This window comes from Mobula hypostoma, chromosome 2 (assembly GCF_963921235.1).
Source record: "Mobula hypostoma chromosome 2, sMobHyp1.1, whole genome shotgun sequence".
NCBI lineage: Eukaryota > Metazoa > Chordata > Chondrichthyes > Myliobatiformes > Myliobatidae > Mobula > Mobula hypostoma.
In genome coordinates, this window is record NC_086098.1 from 187,005,541 (window position 1) to 187,026,579 (window position 21,039).

General features: G+C 40.3%; 1 protein-coding gene across 2 annotated transcripts in view; it reads left to right on the forward strand.

Annotated features, from left to right (window-relative positions):
- Positions 1-1,001: 1,001 nt before the first annotated feature.
- Positions 1,002-21,039, forward strand: part of LOC134360328 (EMILIN-3) — a 33,699-nt gene continuing 13,661 nt past the window's right edge. For both annotated transcript variants that reach the window (XM_063074564.1, XM_063030512.1), the window contains exons 1-4: positions 1,002-1,454; positions 1,848-1,973; positions 7,685-7,851; positions 12,197-14,059. In XM_063074564.1, the coding sequence (XP_062930634.1) occupies positions 1,279-1,454; positions 1,848-1,973; positions 7,685-7,851; positions 12,197-14,059 (2,332 nt within the window). In that variant the 5' untranslated portion in view covers positions 1,002-1,278. The remainder of the gene's footprint in view (positions 1,455-1,847; positions 1,974-7,684; positions 7,852-12,196; positions 14,060-21,039) is intronic.

Here is a 21,039-nt window from a genome sequence, read left to right on the forward strand (position 1 = left end):
GAAAATAATAAGCTTTGTCGAAGTTTCAGGTGTACCATCTTCCACAACAGGGATGAGCAATCCCTCCCCTTTAGAGTAAACGGGGATCAGAAATAAGACCAGAGACTCGACGAAAGCAGATTACAAAGTTCATTGATATAATTTACTCTGGCGACTCAACCCAAAAGTTGTTGATAAATATTTCTGTCTTCCTTCCACTAATTCATTCAAGCCCCTTCAATGCTCTCGTTAAGTTTTCGGCGACTACGGTGGGGAAAGAAAGTGGACAGCCGATTTCTGGAGCACATTACTACAGTAGCCGCGGTGCTATCAGAAAGGATTCCTCCAGATCACCTCCGCTCCCTCCTCCTTCCCTCTCTCCCTCCCTCACCGCAGAGCCACCAGGTGACAATTATATATTTTTTAAAAAATCAAACTCCTCAAGAGAAAAAAACTTTCCATTTCTCTCTCCCTCTCCCTCTCAAACCTGCAGCCAAGGATATTAGAAACCCTACAAACTAAAATAAACGCGGGCAGGATTGGGTCACACTGCGCTAACAGTGCCTTTCAAATAATTAACAAGTTCTTCGGCGCAGACGGGGCTGAACTTTTACGAAGCTTTTGACAGCGTAACTGAGTTGGGATTCTACTGCGGCCAGTAAGTTTGCCTCTCGTGGCTGTGCATCTTATGGCCTGTGCAAAGTCTTCCGCGGAGATATGGATTTGCACCAAGAGTACTTTGTTTGTTGGAGGTGGGGGGGGGGGAAGGAGGTGCATTTCCCCTTTCAAACCGAGACCAGAGTTTGCCATGAAAGATCAAATGATTGGCTTCAGCCCGAACGGTAGTGCGCGTTGCTGGCGACCAGTGGGTCTGTAAATGTTGGAGGAGGAGGGGGTGAGGAGAGGAGAGCAGAGGAGGGGTGGCTGCACCCTCATTGGTAGTGCTGGTGAAGGGAGGGAGGGGGTGAGGGCTGGGTCTGTGCTAATGTCAACGAAACGCCCACTCGCACGAGTCCGCTAAGTTGTGGAGGTGGGCGACTGCTGGTGGCGATATAGACTCAGGGCCAGAGCCAATGGCTCATCAATCGCCCCCTGCCCCGCAGTCTCCCCCATCTCAGCTCTGACCCGGCGTGCGCTACCGCGGGACTCCCGTTCACCCCCACCCATCCCACCTTCTCTTTTCCAGCTGATGCTCACGTTCCCCGAGTCTCAGGCGTTCGGACAAATTTTGCACCGCTTCTAGTTTAAGAGACGGGCTCGACTGCGCCTCTACACCTGGATTTTTTTTAAGCTGTCACGATGTTAGAAAGCGCGTCGGCATCTTCCTCTGTGATTCTGTGCTGCCTGGTGGCATTGACCCTTCTTACACTCATGGAAGCGAAGGGCAATTTCTACGCTCCGTACCGCTATAACCTCTTCACCTCAGGGACAAGTCCCAGTCTGAAAGGAGCAGGGCGGAGCACGGCCCGGCACAAGTGAGTTCCTTATACTTTGCTGAAAGATTAAACAGTTATTAAAAGCTTTTGCAGTTTTAAACCTCTGCTCGGCGCTTTGGAAAACTGAATGCGAACGCAAATGGCACATAAAATGAGAAATGTGCATAATATTTCAATTGATATTTTGCACCAACAATATTAAAAATCGTGCGCCAGTGACCCTTAAGTATTAGACACTCAATTATGAAGGGTTATGGATCTTGTGCAGGCAGAAGGGATTTGGTTTAATTTGGCACCGTGTTAGGCGCAGATATGGGCCGAAGGGCCTGTTTCTGTGCTGTACTGTTCTATTTTATAATAAACAAAATTTGTTTTGTGTTATGAAGACTTTGCACGAAAAATATCAACGAGTGACTTGGTTTTCTCCTTTAGGAATTATTGCGCCTATATTGTGAAGAAGAATATCACTTGCACGATGCAAGACGGCACAGACACCTTTGTGAAAGCCGAATACCATCAGTGTGCTTGGGGACAACTCAAGTGTCCGGGCGTAGTCATGTAAGTTCGCAGCGCTACCTCGCGCGACACGGGACAAACCAGAGAGGAAACTGACTGAATTTGCAACTACACCGCGAGATTGTTTCCAGTCTAGTGCCCTGAACACAATAGACTTTCGGCGATCCTGTCACGGTGGAATGTACCGTGCAGATTTATACTGACGGGACCCTCCATCCATCAGGAAATAAGGGACATGTTTTAATCCGAGCCAAAACAGTAAGATTTGTGCAGTGGGTCAAATCGGATATTGATTGACATTAAGTGCCTTAAAGTTCAAATTCACAGCTGGATCTCTAAAATTATTTATTATGCACCAAGTGGATGCTTTTGTGGTGTGTCCTATGGGAAGTTGCATTGAGTGGGTTGATCTGATTTACATTTGGTTTCTGGCTTAATATTACTACTTTAAAAACAATAGGAATTAATCAGTTGTTTTTAAACGATCGATATGTTTTTATGCATTGTTACAAAGATTTGGAGTAATAAATAGGATTAAGATTTTGAACCAAGAAACAGCTTTGCACTGCTCAGGATTACATATCTTTGAGAGAGCGGGAGACGGTTTCCGAACGCTGGTGCTTTCGCATCCTCTAGTGGCCACCAAAGGAACAGCGGACGTTCAATACCCATTTGCAGTAGATGCCAGATACATGTTTCATTGGAAAAAATGTCCCTTGACGGCTTTCGTGACATTGATATGATTTCCTACTACCATTACCTTGTTAAAATTTAATTAAGTTCAATGCATAGAGTCCTACGGATTGAATTGAACAAAGACCGCAGTCAAGACTGAACTTGGAAGAATAACGAGTGTATTTTGGGAGAGAATCATTTAAGGTGTACAGAGGTTGCCGCAGCATTCCTTTGATTGAAGTTGCTTTTTTTATAAACGGTGTTTAATTAGATGCATGACAGAACACTTTTTAAGAAGAGGAAGGCCTGAAAAATATTCCAAAATTGTGATAAGTTTTCACAGAGTATACAGTGCTTGTGGGTGGGTCAGTAACCGAAAGGCACATATTTAAAACAATTGGCAAGGGAATCACAAGTTTGCTGATGAAAACTTTATACGCTTTTATGTTGCATTTAGGAATGCATTGCCTCAAGGTGATTAGAAACAAACTGAGAATTAATTTTTCAATTACATGTGTACGTATTTGAAAAAAGAAAAGAAGGATATTGGAAAGCTTTGGAGGAAAGGCAATCCTGTGAGATTAATTGAGTATCTCCTTCAAAGAGCTGGTTCAGATATGAGGCATCAAATGGCCTCCTGGTGTGCATTAGTCTATGACTGGATGCAAAAGGTAGCTTTAGACATCACATATACATTTGAATGAATAAAGAGCACTGCTGCTGTAATCTTGACATCATGATGGTGCATTACAATTTTGTCAGTGGCAATTTTCAGTTCAGGCATGTGCTGGACAACTTGAAGAATGGCAGCAGGGACAAAGCAATGGAAGATCTGTCAGGTATCAAAGAAACCATTCAATCAAATAAAGCGCTCCTAAACTGTGCTTGGAAAGATGTTTCATATTAGGTCACCGCTTTGGCCAGGTTCTATTACTGCAAACAGCTTCTTTCCAAAAACTGAATGCAGATGCTCCCTGGAACTCCGAGAATGATGGGTAGCTGCTCGTCAAAGCAGGTTTGCTGCCGGTGTAATTTGGACTGCAGATGTTAATGTGCTCAATGCAGCAGCTGAAGTTTATACAAGACATTTCCTAATTCAAAGAAACTAATGAAAGCAACACACACGCACACACCAGAAGTCTTGAACATTATGTATTAATAGACATACTGATAAAGGGCCTCACCCCGGAACGTCGACTGCACTCTTTTTTCATAGAGCAGGCCTGGCTTGCTGAGTTCCTCCAGCATTGTGTGTGTGTGTGTTGCTTGGATTTCCAGCATCTGCAGATTCTCTCTTGCTTGTTATGTCTTAATAGGTGTGGTTTTGTATTTGTTTACCAAGGGTAATGCTAGTAATCAAATTTAGTGGCCTCTAATCACTTTTCCATGCCTTGGTATCAGCTGGTGAATCCCACCCTTGGGAGAAGAGAACATTGTTCCTTGAGTTTCCACCTAATATGTTTTTTTTTGGTTCTTCATTTGCTCAGCAACAGAGGGAGATTGGATACAGTTCTCTTGATGTCATAGGGGTTCCCAAACTTATGTGTGCTATGACCAATACCATTAAGAAAGGAGTCTGTGGACCCCAGGCTGGGAACCCAAGCTACAAAGAGAAATAGACAATTACACGGACTGTGTGCTGCCTAAATTCATCTTTGCTGTCCAAGTTAAATATTATCAGAACTTAGCCCATTTAATTCTGATAAAATATCTTCATCTCATGAGCAGAGAGTTGGTTTTCTCCCTTCTCCAAGGGAAGAACAATCTACTGAGAAAACATTCTGTGGTCACCTTGGTGAAGACCTGAAGCAGAACAGACCTCTCCCTTGCAACTAACAGATTGCAGTCGAAATGAAAAAAGAACAAGGAAAGCACAGAGAACAAAGCCTTTCAGCCTTTCAGCCCACTATGTGAATACTGACTAGTGCACCCATCCACACCAACCCTATTTGTTTGTAGTAGGTCCATAGTCTTCTATAGCTTAGTATAGGACAGGTGTTTCCACCCTTGGTTAATGGAAGAGGACCATGACATAAAAAGGGTTGGGACCCCCTAGTGGAGAAGCCTTTTCAATATTATGGAAAATCTTGGGCGCCATGGTAGTGGCTCCTCCAGCATTGTGTGTGTGTGTGTGTGTGTGTGTGTGTGTGTGTGTGTGTGTGTGTGTGTTGCTTGGACACTATTACATCTCGGGGCATTGGAGGTCGAAATTCAGTTCCGGTGCTGCCTGTAAGGAGTTTGTATGTTCTCCCCATGACTGCATGCATTTCCTCCCACAGTCCAAAAGCATACTGGTTAGTAGGTTATTTGGTCATTGTAAATTCTCCTGTGATAAGGCTAGCATTAAATAGGTGGGTTGCTGGGCAGCATGACTCATTAGAATGGAAGGGTCTGCTCCATGTGGTCTCTCTAAATAAATAAATGAAATGGAAACAAGGCTGTCTCAGGAGCAGGTTTCCCTGGGATGATAATTACATAAAGGAAAATTATTGTTATTCATCTCTAACACGAGGAAATCTGCAGATGCTGGAAATTCAAGCAACACACATCAAAGTTGCTGGTGAACGCAGCAGGCCAGGCAGCACCTCTAGGAAGAGGTACAGTCGACGTTTCAGGCCAAGATGCTGCCTGGCCTGCTGTGTTCACCAGCAACTTTGATGTGTGTTATTCATCTCTAAACTATTTCAATTATTAAAGGCATCCATTAGTCTTGCGAGACCATAGATCTGCACCTGGAAAGTCTTCACTCACCAGGGCGCAGGCCTGGGCAAGGTTGTATGGAAGACCAGCAGTTGCTCATGCTGCAAGTCTCCCCTCTCCACGACACCAATGTTGTCCAAGGGAAGGTCAAGGGCTGATACAGCTTGGCACCAGTTTCAATTATATAAGTAAGACAAAGGCTTGGGCTATCTCAATTTGAAAATTCTGCAGATACAACTATTTTTGTTCAATGCAGAGTCTCACTAACTTGAGGTATATTACTGCTCCTTGTATGTAGCTGATATCCATAAAACCAAATGCTAAATCTTTTAACGACTGGAAAATTAACTTAAGATAGCTTACTAATTTGCACGGCATGATAGCAGAATTGGAATTGGTTTATTAGTGTCAAATGTACATTGGAAAATATGCTCATTGATCATACAGATCAATTCACATTACGGTGCATTAAGGTAGTACAAGGTAAAGCAATAACAGAATGCAGAATAAGGTTTAATAGCTAATGTGAACATGCAGTGGGTAAGGAAATGGGCTTGTTTTGCCATTTGTGTTCTGTTCTGTGTTGTTCTACCAAGCATTGTGTGCATGCAATGTTGGCACTGGAATTTGTGGTGACACTTGTGGGCATCAGTGCATCCTTGAGTGTGTTGGTTGTAAATGCACTTCACTGTATGTTTCAATGTCCTCACCATTGAGGTGAGGTGTCGTATGACATAGGCAATCACATGGTCCCATGAGCATGATAGTTCTTGGCAATTTTTTTCTGCAGGAGTGGTTTGCCATTGCCTTCTTCTGGGCAGTGTCTTTACAAGACGGGTGACCCCAGCCATTATCAATACTCTTCAGATTGTCTGCCTAGCATCAGAGGTTGCATAACCAGGACTTGAGATATGCACCAGCAGCTCCTATGGCTTCCTGTGACCCTGACTGGGGAGCTAAGCAGATGCTATACCTTGCTCAAGGATGACCTACAGGCTAGTGGAAGGAAGGAGCACTTTATACCAGCTTTGGTAGAGACGTACCTCCACCCCGCCACCTGATGTTTTAATATACATGTGATGTAATCTGTATCTGAATCTATATGAATCGATAAGATGCAAGCTGATAACCAGGTCGATTGTGAGATCTGCTGCCCTGAGCTATGACCTCATGGCTCCAGTAAACTGGGTTCAGTTCTGACCTGTCTGTGTGAAGTTTGCTCATTCTCTCTGCATAGACCCGGGGTTTTTTCCCCCCACATCCTGAAGATTCCAAATTGCTAGGTTAATAGACCATGATAAATTGCTCTTTTATGTTGAGAGCAGTAAAATCTAGGGCAAGTTGATGGGAATGTGGGGAAATTAAGTTACAAGGAATATTAATACGGAATGGGATTGCTTTATGAACTTGTATAGATGTGGTGGGCCAAAATGACCACCTCCTTTGTCACTTGAGAATTATTCCGCATTAGATTTAGAGAGAGTGCCAAACAGGTAGTTGAGGGTGATACATCTGCAAGGATGCAATATATAAATACCAGATTACACTCTTATTTGAGGAATAATATATTTTATATCATTTTAAATAGAGAGGATTCGGTCCAAAACAGCATGGAAAGTGATGTGTGGGCTGAGGACCTCTCATGTGTTCCCTCATCTGTTCGAGCTTGTGTGTTCTGTAGTTACTACAGTACGTCTAATTCTAATGAAAAACACATTGCTTGATTTAACCAGCTATTTTTAGTTGACAGAATCAATTTCCAGACAGCTGAGAAAGCCGAGCGACTTTGAACCTTGACCAGATGATGAAATCCACTTCACAGTTGTCGTTTAATCCAAGTTTAATAATGGCAGTTGTGTTCAAAGCTGATGAAGTACACTGAGGGCTAAGATATTTATGCATATCCAAATGAAGTTTTCAAATCAGTTTAGGGATAAAATTATCAAAACTGCGTCAAATTTAAAAATAAAAGTAATTAATTCTGCGCTATCTGTGCTCAAACTGATATTAAAGAACTCTCTGTTCATACTTGAACCAGGAATAGCTTTCGGTGTACATCCTGTTGGGATCCCATTCAATTTGGCTCCAAGTTGACAAGAAAAAAGATGAAATCCTTCATCTTTTTAACCCAGTTTCCACCAAAGCTAAGGTTCTGGAAGTGTAGAGTACTAATGATAATTTTTATATCTGAAGCCTTACTCTGCCACTAATGATTTGTGCAAGTTAGTAAGTTCAAAGTAAACAATAAATCATTAAATTATGAGAACAATGTTGCTTTTTGCCAGTGGCTTGCCTGCCATTATAGAGATCTTTTGCAGTGGTAAATACATAATTTAAATTGGCCAGCTGTAATTTTCTTATCAATTTTTTTCACACAGATATCGGACCTTTCTAAAGCCTAGGTATAAAATTGGATACAAGACAGTTACAGAGTTGGAATGGAGATGTTGTCCAGGATATTCTGGTGATGCTTGCCAAGAAGGTCCTACTATAGGAGTCCCTGAACTTGGACCATCATATCCAGGACCCAGAAAAGGTTATTATGGTAAGTGTTAATGATATCAAGAACTTTTCTTTTTAACTGCAGATCAATTGCATTGTAAATCGCACTTAAGCTCCAAGTCTGGTAGAAATGTGCAAGATGCCTGCATAATCTAACCATACTGTGAAGTAACCATTTTTTATTAGTTTGCAAAATTCTTAAAAGCAGTCTTGTAAATTATAAAATGGCATGTACTTTCTTTTCTACTCAGGAATGAACAGTCCTATCTAATTACACTGGATAACAATTTTTTTCTGAAGTGTTACTCCCTCAGAATTTTGTTTGTTTATGATAGACAACTTGAAGCTCAACACAAATATAATTTCAGACTACTTGTATCACGTAGGAATCAGGAGAAACAAGAAATTAACTTTTATTGAATATAATGTGTTTAATTGCGTATTCATGCTGATGTTTTGCAATTGTTCAACTAATCTAAAAATGTTTTGTTGATGATCTTCATTTGTACTCAGTGTCTGAGGCTTCTTGCTTAAGTGTCCAACAATAATCAGCCTGCATTGAGGGATTCTAGTTGCACTGATACCATTTCTCCATGACTGCAATGTTATGGAAAAACCTTTCACCCTGCACGTTACTGACAGCGCCAAGATTTGCAGGGAAGAAGTCTAAATGGGAATGCAGAAAATGAATCTTTAGTGACATGTTGCACTTCGTGGTTTTGTACACTTGAAGCATGTTATTAACCAGCTGCATATAGTTTGGTGCTCTGTAATTGCCAAGAAAATTTTCATCCTTGAATGCCTTCCATGCGATTTTTTCCAGTCCCACTAGAAGTTCTTTGAATTACCTGTCATTGATGATCTGTTTGATTTGTGGACCAACAAAAATGCCTGCCTTAATCTTGGCATCAGTTATTCTGGGAAATATCTGTCTCAAATATCAAAATCCTTCACGGAAATTTTTGTGCCTGGTGGCAGCAGATTCCATCCTTGCATTCTTGAACCCAGTAATTCTTTCTACTTTTGCTTTTGACAAACCTAAGAGTCTGACCAGGTCCTTTAGCTCAGATTGAGTTATCAGATGAGGCTCACTCGACATAAAGGGTTCAAAATCTGTATCAGTATCAGTGTCATTTTCCATTCCTGGCTCATGCATCTTGGCATCTTCTTCTGCCTCCTGTAGGCTCTGTGTCCTGTTTTTTCTAAAATCTGTCCTCCCATGAGGCATCTGCCTGCCTAAGCATACCCAGGCATGCCTGGGCAAAATAGAAAACTTTCCAACTAACATGGTTGGCAACATTTTAATTGACTTGAATTATGAATTGAAATCACAAATATAAGCCATTACAAATAATTGTGTGTGATAGAGAAATTTCATGCTGATTTTCATGATCAGTGGCCCAAAATCCATAAGATGCATCCAAAAAATATTCAGGAAGCAAAGTCTTTGTTGTCCAGTGTTATAGTTGGTTATTCCATTTCTGCTTATATATTCTTCTTATTCATTTGAAACTTGTTGGAGATAAAGGATCGTTTTTATTGTTGATACTTCAGGAGAGAATATCCAGAGGCAAAACTGCAAGGAATGCCAGTGCAGCGTGAGAAATGACTTGAAAATCAACAAATTACAGATGCTGGAAATCTGTAATAAAAAATGAAAGTGCTGGAAATGCTCAGCAGGTCAGGCAGCATCTGTGGAGTGCAAAAAGGAGTTGATGTTTCAGGACTAATAAAAGGTCTTAGTCTTGAATTATTAACTCTATTTCTCTCTCCACAGATGCTGCCTGACCTGTAAAGCATTTCCGACATACTCTGCTTCTTTTAGTGACAAATGAGTTAGTTAATTAGTGTATTCAAAGTTCAAAGTAAATATTTATTATCAGAGTACATATGTCACCATATGCAACCCTGAGATTCACTTTCTTGTGGGCATACTCAACAAATTTATAGAATAGTAACTATATTAGAATCAATGAACAACTGCCCAACTAAGGTGCTCAACCAGAGTGCAGAAGACAACAAACTGGGCAAATGCAAAAGAAGAAACAATTATACAAATAAATAAACAATAAATATCAAGAACATGAGATGAAGAGTCCTTGCAAGTGAGCCCATTGCTTGTGGGAATGTTCAAGTGAGTTAGTGTATTCATGTAAACATTTACCTGGAATTTGCAACATGGGTGTATGGGCAGTTCAGCAAAATATTTGCTAAACTGGCATAATTGTCCTTGTGAATTCATTTAGAATATGATGAAAAGTGAGAAAACATGGCTTAAAACAAACAATTGGGTCATAAGAATGCAAAATTTATACTGTGGTCCTTGTTTAGGACTTATTTGTGTTCATTGCTGAAAACTGCAGTCACATTCTCCTATATGTACATTTAGCACACTAATTGCTATATTCAAGAAAAGAATAATGGGTGGCATTTTCTGCAAGTGTTGAAATTCATGGTAGTGGAAGTGCTTGCATGGCTGTTAAACCTACTCTTAACTTGAAACATCCCTTCACAAGTTCTTTAGACCCAGGCTGACTATGAAAGTTGCCAAAACAATCTTTTTGGGTTTTTTTTTATGGAATTTCTTCTGATGCAGCAACAGACATTCAAAATACAGTAAATGATTTTAATGCTGAGAAGCAAATTAATTGAAATGTTCACTAAACAGAAACAAAAATTGCTCCTGCTTTGAAAATGTAGGCACAAGTTTACAGCCTGATCTAACCACAAAGTTATTCAAACCTTTGGATAACAGGCAGAACAAAGTTAGTGAGTAACAGTGGGTTGGGTATAGCATCCACTGACTGTACAACAAATAGAGAAAGCTCAGGCAAAGTATGAATACATCTCTAAGTCATACACCAAATAAGTCACAATCTTTTGCACTAAAAAATTGTATCCTTCCTCATAAAGTCAATACTTCTATACAATTTCAGGAAATTTCATAGCATTGTATTCTATGGGAAATGCCCCAAGACAAAATGCTTGGACAAGTTGCCATTGCTGGATACAACTAAAAGTCTTTAAGAGCATGTTGGCTAAGTTTCTGCATTCAGTATTCTGGGTCATTGATCCAGAGATGCAAGTTTGAATCCCAATATTGCAGCTGGGCATTAAATTTATGAAATTAAGTTTAAAGAACTGAGTTGTCAGAAATCATGAAACCATTGGATTACTGCCAAAAGCCATTTTGCTCCCCATTGTTATTCAGGAAAGGTAATCTCCCACATTTACCCCAGAACAGAAAACTCTACAAAAGATGGTGAAGACAGCCCAGTCCATCACATGCACAGCATCATTTAGCACATTTACAAGAAGCTTCTCCCTTCTCGCTATTACCATCGGGCAGGAGGTCCAGGAGTCTTGGGTCCCACACCACTATCAAGCTCCTGAACCAGCGAAGATAACTTTACTCATCTCAATGCTGAACTGACTGCACAACTTACAGATTCACTTTCGGGGAGTCTACAACTCATGTTCTTCGTATTATTTATTTACTTATTTTTTATTTATTATTGGCACGATTTGTCCTCTTTTGCACATTGGATGTTGTCTGTCTCTGTAATTTAAAGTTTTTTCATAAACTCAATTGTATTACTTTATTTTCCTGTAAATGCCTGCACGTAAATGAATCTCAAGGTAGTATATGACCATATACATACTTTGATAATAAATTTAAATTGAACTTTGAATTTAGCTAGTAACTGCAGACCCACCAATCTGTCTGACTCCACCTTCCATTCAAAGGCAAGTAGCAAATTGCCAGTGTGATCCACACCTCATAAAGGAATGAATAAAGATTTAATCGAGAAAGCTGTGTTCATCTGAAAATGCATTTGGGAAGCAAAAATGAAGTTTGGAGGTTAATGGGCCTTTGGTCTTAGGGACGGTACAGCATGAGCAAATCGATAGTCCATGAATCTATTTTCCACTGGCTTAGAGAAATGGCTGGGATGTAAAAAGATCACCAGTTTATGGCCACACATTTTGTACTATTGCTAAACTGCAAATTCAGCCTCTTGGTTTTAATTGCTACAACTTCCTCATAAGTAAAAGCATTATGCTAGCAATGTGAGAAACTCAAAATTATGAAGCATTAAGCATACACATAAGCCACTTAAAGGTTAATGTAATCATCACTGTAGAGGCCACATTCACAGGCTCTTTATTGGAAGAATGTGCCTTAGAGTTCCATCTATAAATTCCCCAGTTCTATGACTTAATTTCCATATCACATAAACAACAGAAGTAAAACCTGTCATTTCTACTTATAGTCTTATAGTTCTAATTATACATAAATGAGAAGTTAAATTGAGGCATTTTTTATTTCATCAATTTCAGCCCAAATTGTGTCATTCATTAATTTTGTAATATTTGTCTACTTTTAGGCCCTAAACCTCCAGATATATATGGGGAACGAATTGACCGTTTAGAAGATGAAATGCGACGATTTTCACAATCAGTTGAGAAACTCCAAACAATGGTCAGTGGAATCAGTGATAGCCTCAGGCTATCGATTCAGGAGGATACCAACAAAATGATTGTTTCGTTGCTAAATAATCTGAAATACCCTGATGCTGCAGTTGGCTTTGGATATATAACCGATGGCCTAGAAAACCTGACTAAAGGGGAACCAACATATCCACCAGCAATGGGAGACTTGGTGGCTAAAGTGACAGAAGTTAAGGATGTATTGAAAACAAAGAGTGACTTGCTTGATGAAGTTCATGGGATGGTGATTGGCCACGATGGACAACTCAGACAACTACTGGAGGCCAGTAGACCCTCTTCACCTTTAGTCACTGAGAACTTAATTGGTCCTTACATAGATGCCAAACTCACCAAGTTCAGAGGGGACCTATTGGATGGCTTTGAAAACAAGTTTACAGGTGTCCAAACCGACTGTGATTACAAGGTAAAGCTGGTCCAACAGCAGTGCGATGAACTAAAAAGTATAAACCAAAGACTTCAGGAAACAATAGATGGAAAAGAATCTGACCTGAAGAAGGAGATTAATAATTTACAAACTCAAATTGATGGATTGGCTGTAACTGAAAATTGTTGTGACACTGTTAAGTATTTGACAGACAAAGTCACCGCCTTGGAACAAAAACTACGTGAGATCTCCGACAATCAAAAGTCATTAACAACTCGATTTGAGAATGAATTACCACAGTTCTCCACCATTCACATAGAAAATATCCATGATAGTAGGTTGGATGACATTGAGGCTAAAATCAACACAACAGAGAAAAGCTTAGAAGAAAATTGCTTGAACATTGAAAACAACATTAAGGAGTATTTTGGGACTGAATTGGATGGAATGAAAACAATTATGCACGATAAGCTGAAGGAGATCGAGAGCCGGGTTACCATTATAGTTGAAGAAATAAGCAATGTAACTACACCTGCAAACCTAGAGGGAGTAGTAATTCCAATGCTAGAAACAGAAATTGCTACTATTAAAAAGCAAAATCACGATGGTCTGGATAACTTGGAGGGGAGAATTATAGCTCTGGAAAATCAGTGTACCTCAGTTATTAGCGACATTGAAATTCTCAGAACAGACGTTGATGGCTGTCAGAAAAACTGCCGAGATATTGTGGCCCAGCTGGATAAGAACTCCGGCCTGCTCAACAGGCTTAACTATTCCATGTTTGAAATACAAAGGAAAATTAAAGAGGAAGAAGAATCCAGTGGAGTGCAGGGAGAAATTACTTTACTGAAGATCAACATCAACTCAGTTAACAAAACCCTGAAAGGAATTAAAGAGGCTGTCAGCCGATACGCTGACGATTTTGCCAATGCCAATTCAACCTGGGATGAACACGACCGCAAAATGACAGATGAAGTTCATCTAATTCAACAGATACTGACTAGCCAAGGTTCCCAGCTTATGTTTAATGGCAAGCGTGTCCATGAGCTCAAAGGAGATCTTCAGCGAATTAACCACAGGGTTATGTCAGATCTCCATAACTGCAAGCACAGTGCTCAAGACATCCAGAAGGAAGTATCTCAGGTTGACAGGCGGGTGGCAGAAATGGAGAGTGTGTGCAGTAAACTAAATGCACTAGCAGCCAGTCTGGATTTTATTAAGGATGCTTTGGATAATCATGCTGGTGATCTGTGGAGTTACTTAGACCAAATGAATGGAACCCTTGTGATACATGGTCAAGAAATCACTGGTCTGAAAGATTCAGTGCGTGAGTGCCGTACCAAGATTTCAGGCATTGGAGAGCAGCCATTATTTGGTGAGTATTACATATTCTATACCATATATTCTATACCTATTATCTATAAATATATCATCTACAAATCAGATATAGAATATTTAGAACAAATTCCTTACCTAATCCTTTGGAACAAATCCTGTCAGATCCCACTGTTTTAGCTTTTATTTTGGACCAAAATCTGGTAAAACCCCTTTATTACATTCAATATTTCTGCTGTAACTGAATCATTAGATGGGATGTCAGAGAAATCAGTTACGGCATCACCATTATCTACAGAGGCAGATTTCAGATTTACACACACAAAACGATGCAGGAACTCAGCGGGTCAGGCAGTATCTACGGAGAGGAATGAACAGTTTACATTTCAGGCCAAGATCCTTCATGAGATTTCAGTTTACTTTTCATTCTAACCAGGTAAGTGGAATGTTGCTTGCAATATTTACTGACAAGGATTTGATTTCCAGTAAATAAAAGATTACTTACATGAATCTGAAGTATAATCATTTACTTAAAAAAGAGTTAGGTGGGAGAGTGTTGAGGAATTTCACAGCATGGATGTTAACCAAGCTCATTTTCCCCATTTGGAGAACAAGGGGAAATATCCTTGGTCATAGGGGTTGTGAATTGTTTCCCCAGAGTCCAGGATTATTCAGTTTATTTTAGAAAGAGATTTCTGTACACAAAGAGAATCATGGGATGTAGGAGTAGAACAGGAAAACAGAGTTTAGAAAAAAGATCTTCAGTTATTGTTAATATTAGCGCTTAATCACTTAATGTTCAAAACTTGGGCTATGTTGAATCCATATCCTTGAGTGTTACTCCATTTGCAAAACTTTAATTGCAAGCTTAGCAGCACCTTTTAACCGTTGATCTAAATCTGAATGTGCATTATGTTCATCAGCAGTTAAATTTTTTTTATAAATTGGAAAAAAGTTTATTGTGTCATGCATCATTCTGAATTTTCATGCATGTTTTCTCATATTGAAATCAGACATTATATAAACTGAATCAGTTTTACTCCACTGTATAAATGGACCTAAAAGGATAAAAAAAGAATATGTATATTGCCATTTAAGAGTGTTCTCTAGCTAAAGTGTACTCTCTCAAAGAAAAGTGAATTGCAGCTACTTGCGCTATTGGTCAATCGGGGCAGCCGTTTATTTATGACAATACTTAAATAACAAAATCTAATCAAGAAAATAGCTGAGATTTGCTTCGTTTATTTGGGACACTTTTCTGCTTAATTGGGGTAGGAGACTGTTGCCGAACAGTTTCTAACTAGTGTCAGACATGCACTAGTTAGATATTACATTGTGCTTAGAGCTAGCAGTTTTTAAATAGCATCAGCTGCATGTGTTTGTGTTCAAAAAGCTGTCATTTTTATCATTAATAGTTGGCAAGAAATAAGCTGCAAGAAAATTCAGAGCTGTTTTCCTCACTGTGGTTTCAAGCATTCAGGCTTGGAGATGCCAGAAATAGCGAAAAGTAAAAATAAAACTAGAAAAGTGAAAATAGAGCTGTTGGGGAGGGCTCAAACTTGAGCTGGCAGGGGAATGGGAGCTGGAGTGATAGGGCTGCGGACGGCCAATTGGTATACAAGTCAATGCGTTGTGTAGTGAGACCGTGAGGAAGGACAGGCAGATGATAGGACAAAATTGCAGTCAGTGGGATGAAGTGAAGTGTAACATGGGGGCAATGTTGAAAAGGGTGATGAATACAGGATTGAAGGTGTTATATTTGAATGCACGCAATATACGGAATAAGGTAGATGTAGTGCAGTTAGAGATTGGCAGGTATGATGGTGTGGTCATCGCTGAGACATAAGCTGAAAGAAAATCATAGTTAACATCTAAGGATATCCCTTGCATCAAAAGGACAGGCAGGTAGGGGTTGGGGTGGGTGATTCTGCTGGTAAAAAATTAGATCAAATCCTTAGGAAGAGGTGACATAGGTTCAGAAAGTGTAGAATTATTATGGGTAGAGTTAAGAAATTGCAAGGGTAAAAAGACCCTGAATGGAGTTATATACAGAATTAAAACAGTAGCCAGGATGTGGGATTTATATTTCAATGGGAAATAGAAAAGTCATGTAATAAGGGCAACTTTACAATAGTCATGGGGGAGTTAAATATATAGGTAGATTGGGAAAATGAGGTTCATGCTGGATCCCAAGAGAGAACATTTGTGGAATGCCTACAAGATGGCTTTGTTGAGTGGTTGAGCCACTATGGAAAATGTAAGTCTGGACTGGATGTTGTGAAATGAATCAGATCTGGTTAGGGAGCTTAAGGTAAGGGAACCCTGAGGAAGCAGTGATCATAATATGATGAAATTCACCCTGCAGTTTGAGAGAGGGAAAATAAAGTCAGATGTATCAGTATTACAATGGTGTTAATCTCAAAGATGAGGATGAGGCAATTATAGGTGCCACAAATGAGGGTACTTAATAAGATAAGAGCCTATGGAATTAGGGGGAAGTTACATACGTGGATAGAGTGTTGGCTGATTGGCAGGAAACAGAGAGTGAAAATAAAGGGATCCTATTCTGGTTGGCTGCCGGTTACCAGTGGTGTTCCACAGGGGTCCATGTTGGGGCCGCTTCTTTTTACATTGTACATCAACGATTTGGATTATGGAATAGATGGCTTTGTGGCTAAGTTTGCTGACGATATGAAGATAGGTGGAGGGGCCAGTAGTGCTGAGGAAACGGAGAGTCTGCAGAGAGACTTGGATAGATTGGAAGAATGGGCAAAGAAGTGGCAAATGAAATACAATGTTGGAAAGTGTATGGTTATGCACTTTGGCAGAAGAAATAATTGGGCAGACGATTATTTAAATTGGGAAAGAATTCAAAGTTCTGAGATGCAACGGGACTTGGGAGTCCTCGTACAGGATACCCTTAAGGTTAACCTCCAGGTTGAGTCGGTGGTGAAGAAGGCGAATGCAATGTTGGCATTCATTTCTAGAGGAATAGAGTATAGGAGCAGAGATGTGATGTTGAGGCTCTATAAGGCGCTGGTGAGACCTCACTTGGAGTACTGTGGGCAGTTTTGGTCTCCTTATTTAAGAAAGGATGTGCTGACGTTGGAGAGGGTACAGAGAAGATTCACTAGAATGATTCCGGGAATGAGAGGCTTAACATATGAGGAACGTTTGTCCGCTCTTGGACTATATTCCTTGGAGTTTAGAAGAATGAGGGGAGACCTCATAGAAACATTTCGAATGTTGAAAGGCATGGACAGAGTGGATGTGGCAAAGTTGTTTTCCATGATGGGAGAGTCTAGTACGAGAGGGCATGACTTAAGGATTGAAGGGCGCCCATTCAGAACAGAAATAAGAAGAAATTTTTTTTAGTCAGAGGGTGGTGAATCTATGGAATTTGTTGCCACGTGCGACATTGGAGGCCAAGTCATTGGGTGTATTTAAGGCAGAGATTGATAGGTATCTGAGTAGCCAGGGCAACAAACGTTATGGTGAGAAGGCGGGGGAGTGGGACTAAATGGGAGACTGGATCAGCTCATGATAAAATGGCGGAGCAGACTCGGTGGGCCGAATGGCTGACTTCTGCTCCTTTGTCTTATGGTTAAAGGAATTACAGAGGCATAAGAGGGGAGCTGGCCAAAGTTAATTGGAAGGGGATACTAGCATGGAGAATGACAGAATGGCAATGGCTGGAGTTTCTGGAGTCAACACAGAAGGTGCAGGGTAAATATATCCTAAAGGTGAGGATGAGGCAACTATAGGTGACAAGGGAAGTCGAAAACAGCATAAAAGCAAAAGAGGGTGCATATAATATAACAAAAAATAGTAGGAAATTGGAGGATTGGGAAGATTTTGAATATCTAAAGAAGACAACTAAAAAAATAACGAGAATAAAGATGAAATATAAAGGTAAGCTGGCCTAAAATATCAAAAGAGGATACCAAAAGTTGTTTTTCCCAATATATAAAGAGCAAAAGAGAAGCAAACATGGATATTGGACTGCTGGAAAATGATGCTGGAGAGGTAAAAGGAGACAAAGAAATGATGGACGAATAATAAGTGTTTTGCATCAGTATTCACTGTGCAAGACACTAACAATATGTTAGAAATTCAAGAGTGTTAGGGGGCAGAAGTGAGTGCAGTTGCTATTACTAAGGAGAGGGTGCTTGGGAAGCTGAAAGGTCTGAAGGTAGGTAAATCACCTGGACCAGATGGAACACACCTCAGGATTCTGAAGGAGGTGGCTGAAGAAATTGCAGAGGCATTAGTAATGATCTTTCAAGAATCACTAGACTCTGGAGTGGTTCCAGAGGACTGGAAAGTTGAAAATGTCACTCCACTCTTTAAGAGGAAAGAGAAGCAATAGAAAATAAATTATAGACCAGATAGCCTAACATCAGTGGTTGGGAAGATGTTGGAGTCCATTATTGAGGATGAGGTTTTGGGACAATGGAGACGCACGATAACGTAGGCCAAAGTCAATATAGTTTCCTTAAGCGAAAATCTTGTCTGACAAATCTGTGGAATTCTTTGAAGAAATAACAGGAAGGCTAGACGAAGGAGGATCAGTGAATGTGGTGTACTTGGATTTTCAGAAGGCCTTTGACAAGGTGCTGCACGTGGGTCTGCTTGACAAGTTAAGAGCCCGTGGTATTATAGGAAAGACACTAGCATGCATAGAAGATTGGCTGATTGGCAGGAGGCAAAGATTCAGAATAAAGGGGGCCTGCTCTTGTGGGCTGCCAATGACAAGTGGTGTTCTGCAGGGGTCAGTGTAGGGATCTCTTCTTTTCACATTATATGTCACTGATTTGATGGCTTTGTGGCCGAGTTTGCAGACAATGCAAAGATAAATGGCAGGGATAAATGTGCAAAGAAGTGACAGACAGAATATGGTGTAGGGAATTCGAATGAGAAACAGGTTTAGTATCTCCAGCATATGACATGAAATATGTTGTAACTGTCTTTGAATGTCATTGGATTGTGGGAGCTCCCAAAGGAAGCCCACATGCATGAGGGAAAGACGTACAAACTTTCTTACCGAGGATGTCAGAATTGAACTTTGAACAATGACACCTCAAGCTGTAATAGCATCATACTAATTACTACACTATTGTGATGCCCCATCTATGGAGAGGAATAAACAGTTGATGCTTTGGGCCGTGTCCTTTCATCAGGACTTGTGTGGACTTGTGTGTATTGCTCAACTTAATGATTCTCAGGTGTCGGCTTGAAGGTCTCAGCCTGGAACCTCGACTGCTTATTCATTTCTATGGATGTTGTCTGACCCGTTGCGTTCCTCCAGTGTTTTGCGTGTGTTGCTCTGGACTTCCAACATCTGCAGAATCTCTTGAGTAAATAATCTGGACCAACACATTTTATGATTTTGATTTCTTCTCAGCTCAATCTTGCATTTTTTTTCAAAAATTGTCTTTAATTTCTCAAAGCTTGTTACTAAAGTTTGGATTATCTTTACTGTATAAACTAGTAATTGTATATATGTAGAAACACTAAGATAAAGCTGTTGCATCTACAGATTTGAGATTTAGAAATTTCCTTTGTTCTTTTAAATCTTAAAGCTCTAATCTTTTAAATTCCATTCAAAATAAACATCAGACCTCAGACATCATCTAACCATGAGTGGCCGCCTGCCCACTGTTTCTGCTTTTAATATATTTAAGCACTGCTTCCTCTTTTAGATGGCAGCAGTTACAGGATTTTAATACACGCCTTGTACCGAAACTGCTAGATTACTAGGTGTATAAATATGGCCAATGGATCAGGAAGAGGCCCGCAGAGTGGAGGTGCGTTTCATTCTCCAGTTCTTCAGAATTCAGTCACTTGACTCAAGCATTTTAAGGTACTACCTGTTGGATCATTATGATTGGAACTTCAGAACATTAAGTGTTGGATGTAGGATGCAACACTTGGTATTTTTGATCTCCGGGGGGATCTAGAGACAAACTAGCCACATTGTTAATCCATTTTGATTTCTTATCATAAAGTGCATGTTTTGCAACCGTCTGACAGGGTCAGGTCAGGACTTTCCTGTTGCGTTCTCAGTAGCATGAGGCCAACTCCCACATTCTAAGTTAAAGAATAGAAAAGCTGGCTGCTTATCAATTGGCTTCTAAATATTATTTTATGAAATATGCCTTTAACTATAAAATAATCATTTAGAGCCAACTAATTAGCAGCTAGGGCTGTGCCATTAGGGTCTGTGAATGTTTTTATCTGCTTTTAGAAAATGGTGACTGGCTTTGAAATCACCTGATTAATAAACGTACACATTTCTAAAATTTGGTCTCTTTCTTACTTACTGTCTGTTACACAGCTGGAATTTAGGGCAGCAATGAAGGTCCACCATCTCTGATGATGTTCAGGGCTTCCTTCATCATGGCAATAGCTGCTTCTTGGTTTTCATTACTGTCAGTCGTGCAAGTCTTGGGTGGAGACTCAGGAATACCATCGCACTCAGATGTAGAAGGATTCTTCATGGCTCTTTCTGTAACAATATTGTTTTACCAACCAGGGTTGTTGGCTCTGAGCCGAACTCCTAAACCTGGAAGACCAGTGGACCACTCTTAGTCTGGCCTCTACCCTTTGACCTGTTTGGCATGGGTGACCCTAACAAGAGCCAAAGCATAAAGCCCTGACTCCAGCCAACATAATAGGTTATTGAGCCTTGCAATTCCCCAAACCCATAGCAAAGTTGTAGTCCTCTTGGAGGTTTGGTCTCTTAATAAATTGAAAACAAAATGTTGGAAATACTGAGGCAGTCAGACAACATTCTGTGGAGAGAAAAGCGGAGAAAGGTTATTGACAGGAAATGTTAACTCTGCGTCTGTCTTCACGGAATGTTTCCTGACCTGTGGAGTATTTCCAGTGCTCTTTGTTTCTGATGTCTAGCATCTGCTGCTTTTATTTTCTTAGTTTTCCATGAAACAGATTTGATCTTTCCCGAATGTGATGGATGATTTACTGTAGCTGATACTTGCAGATCCAGTTTAAACAACA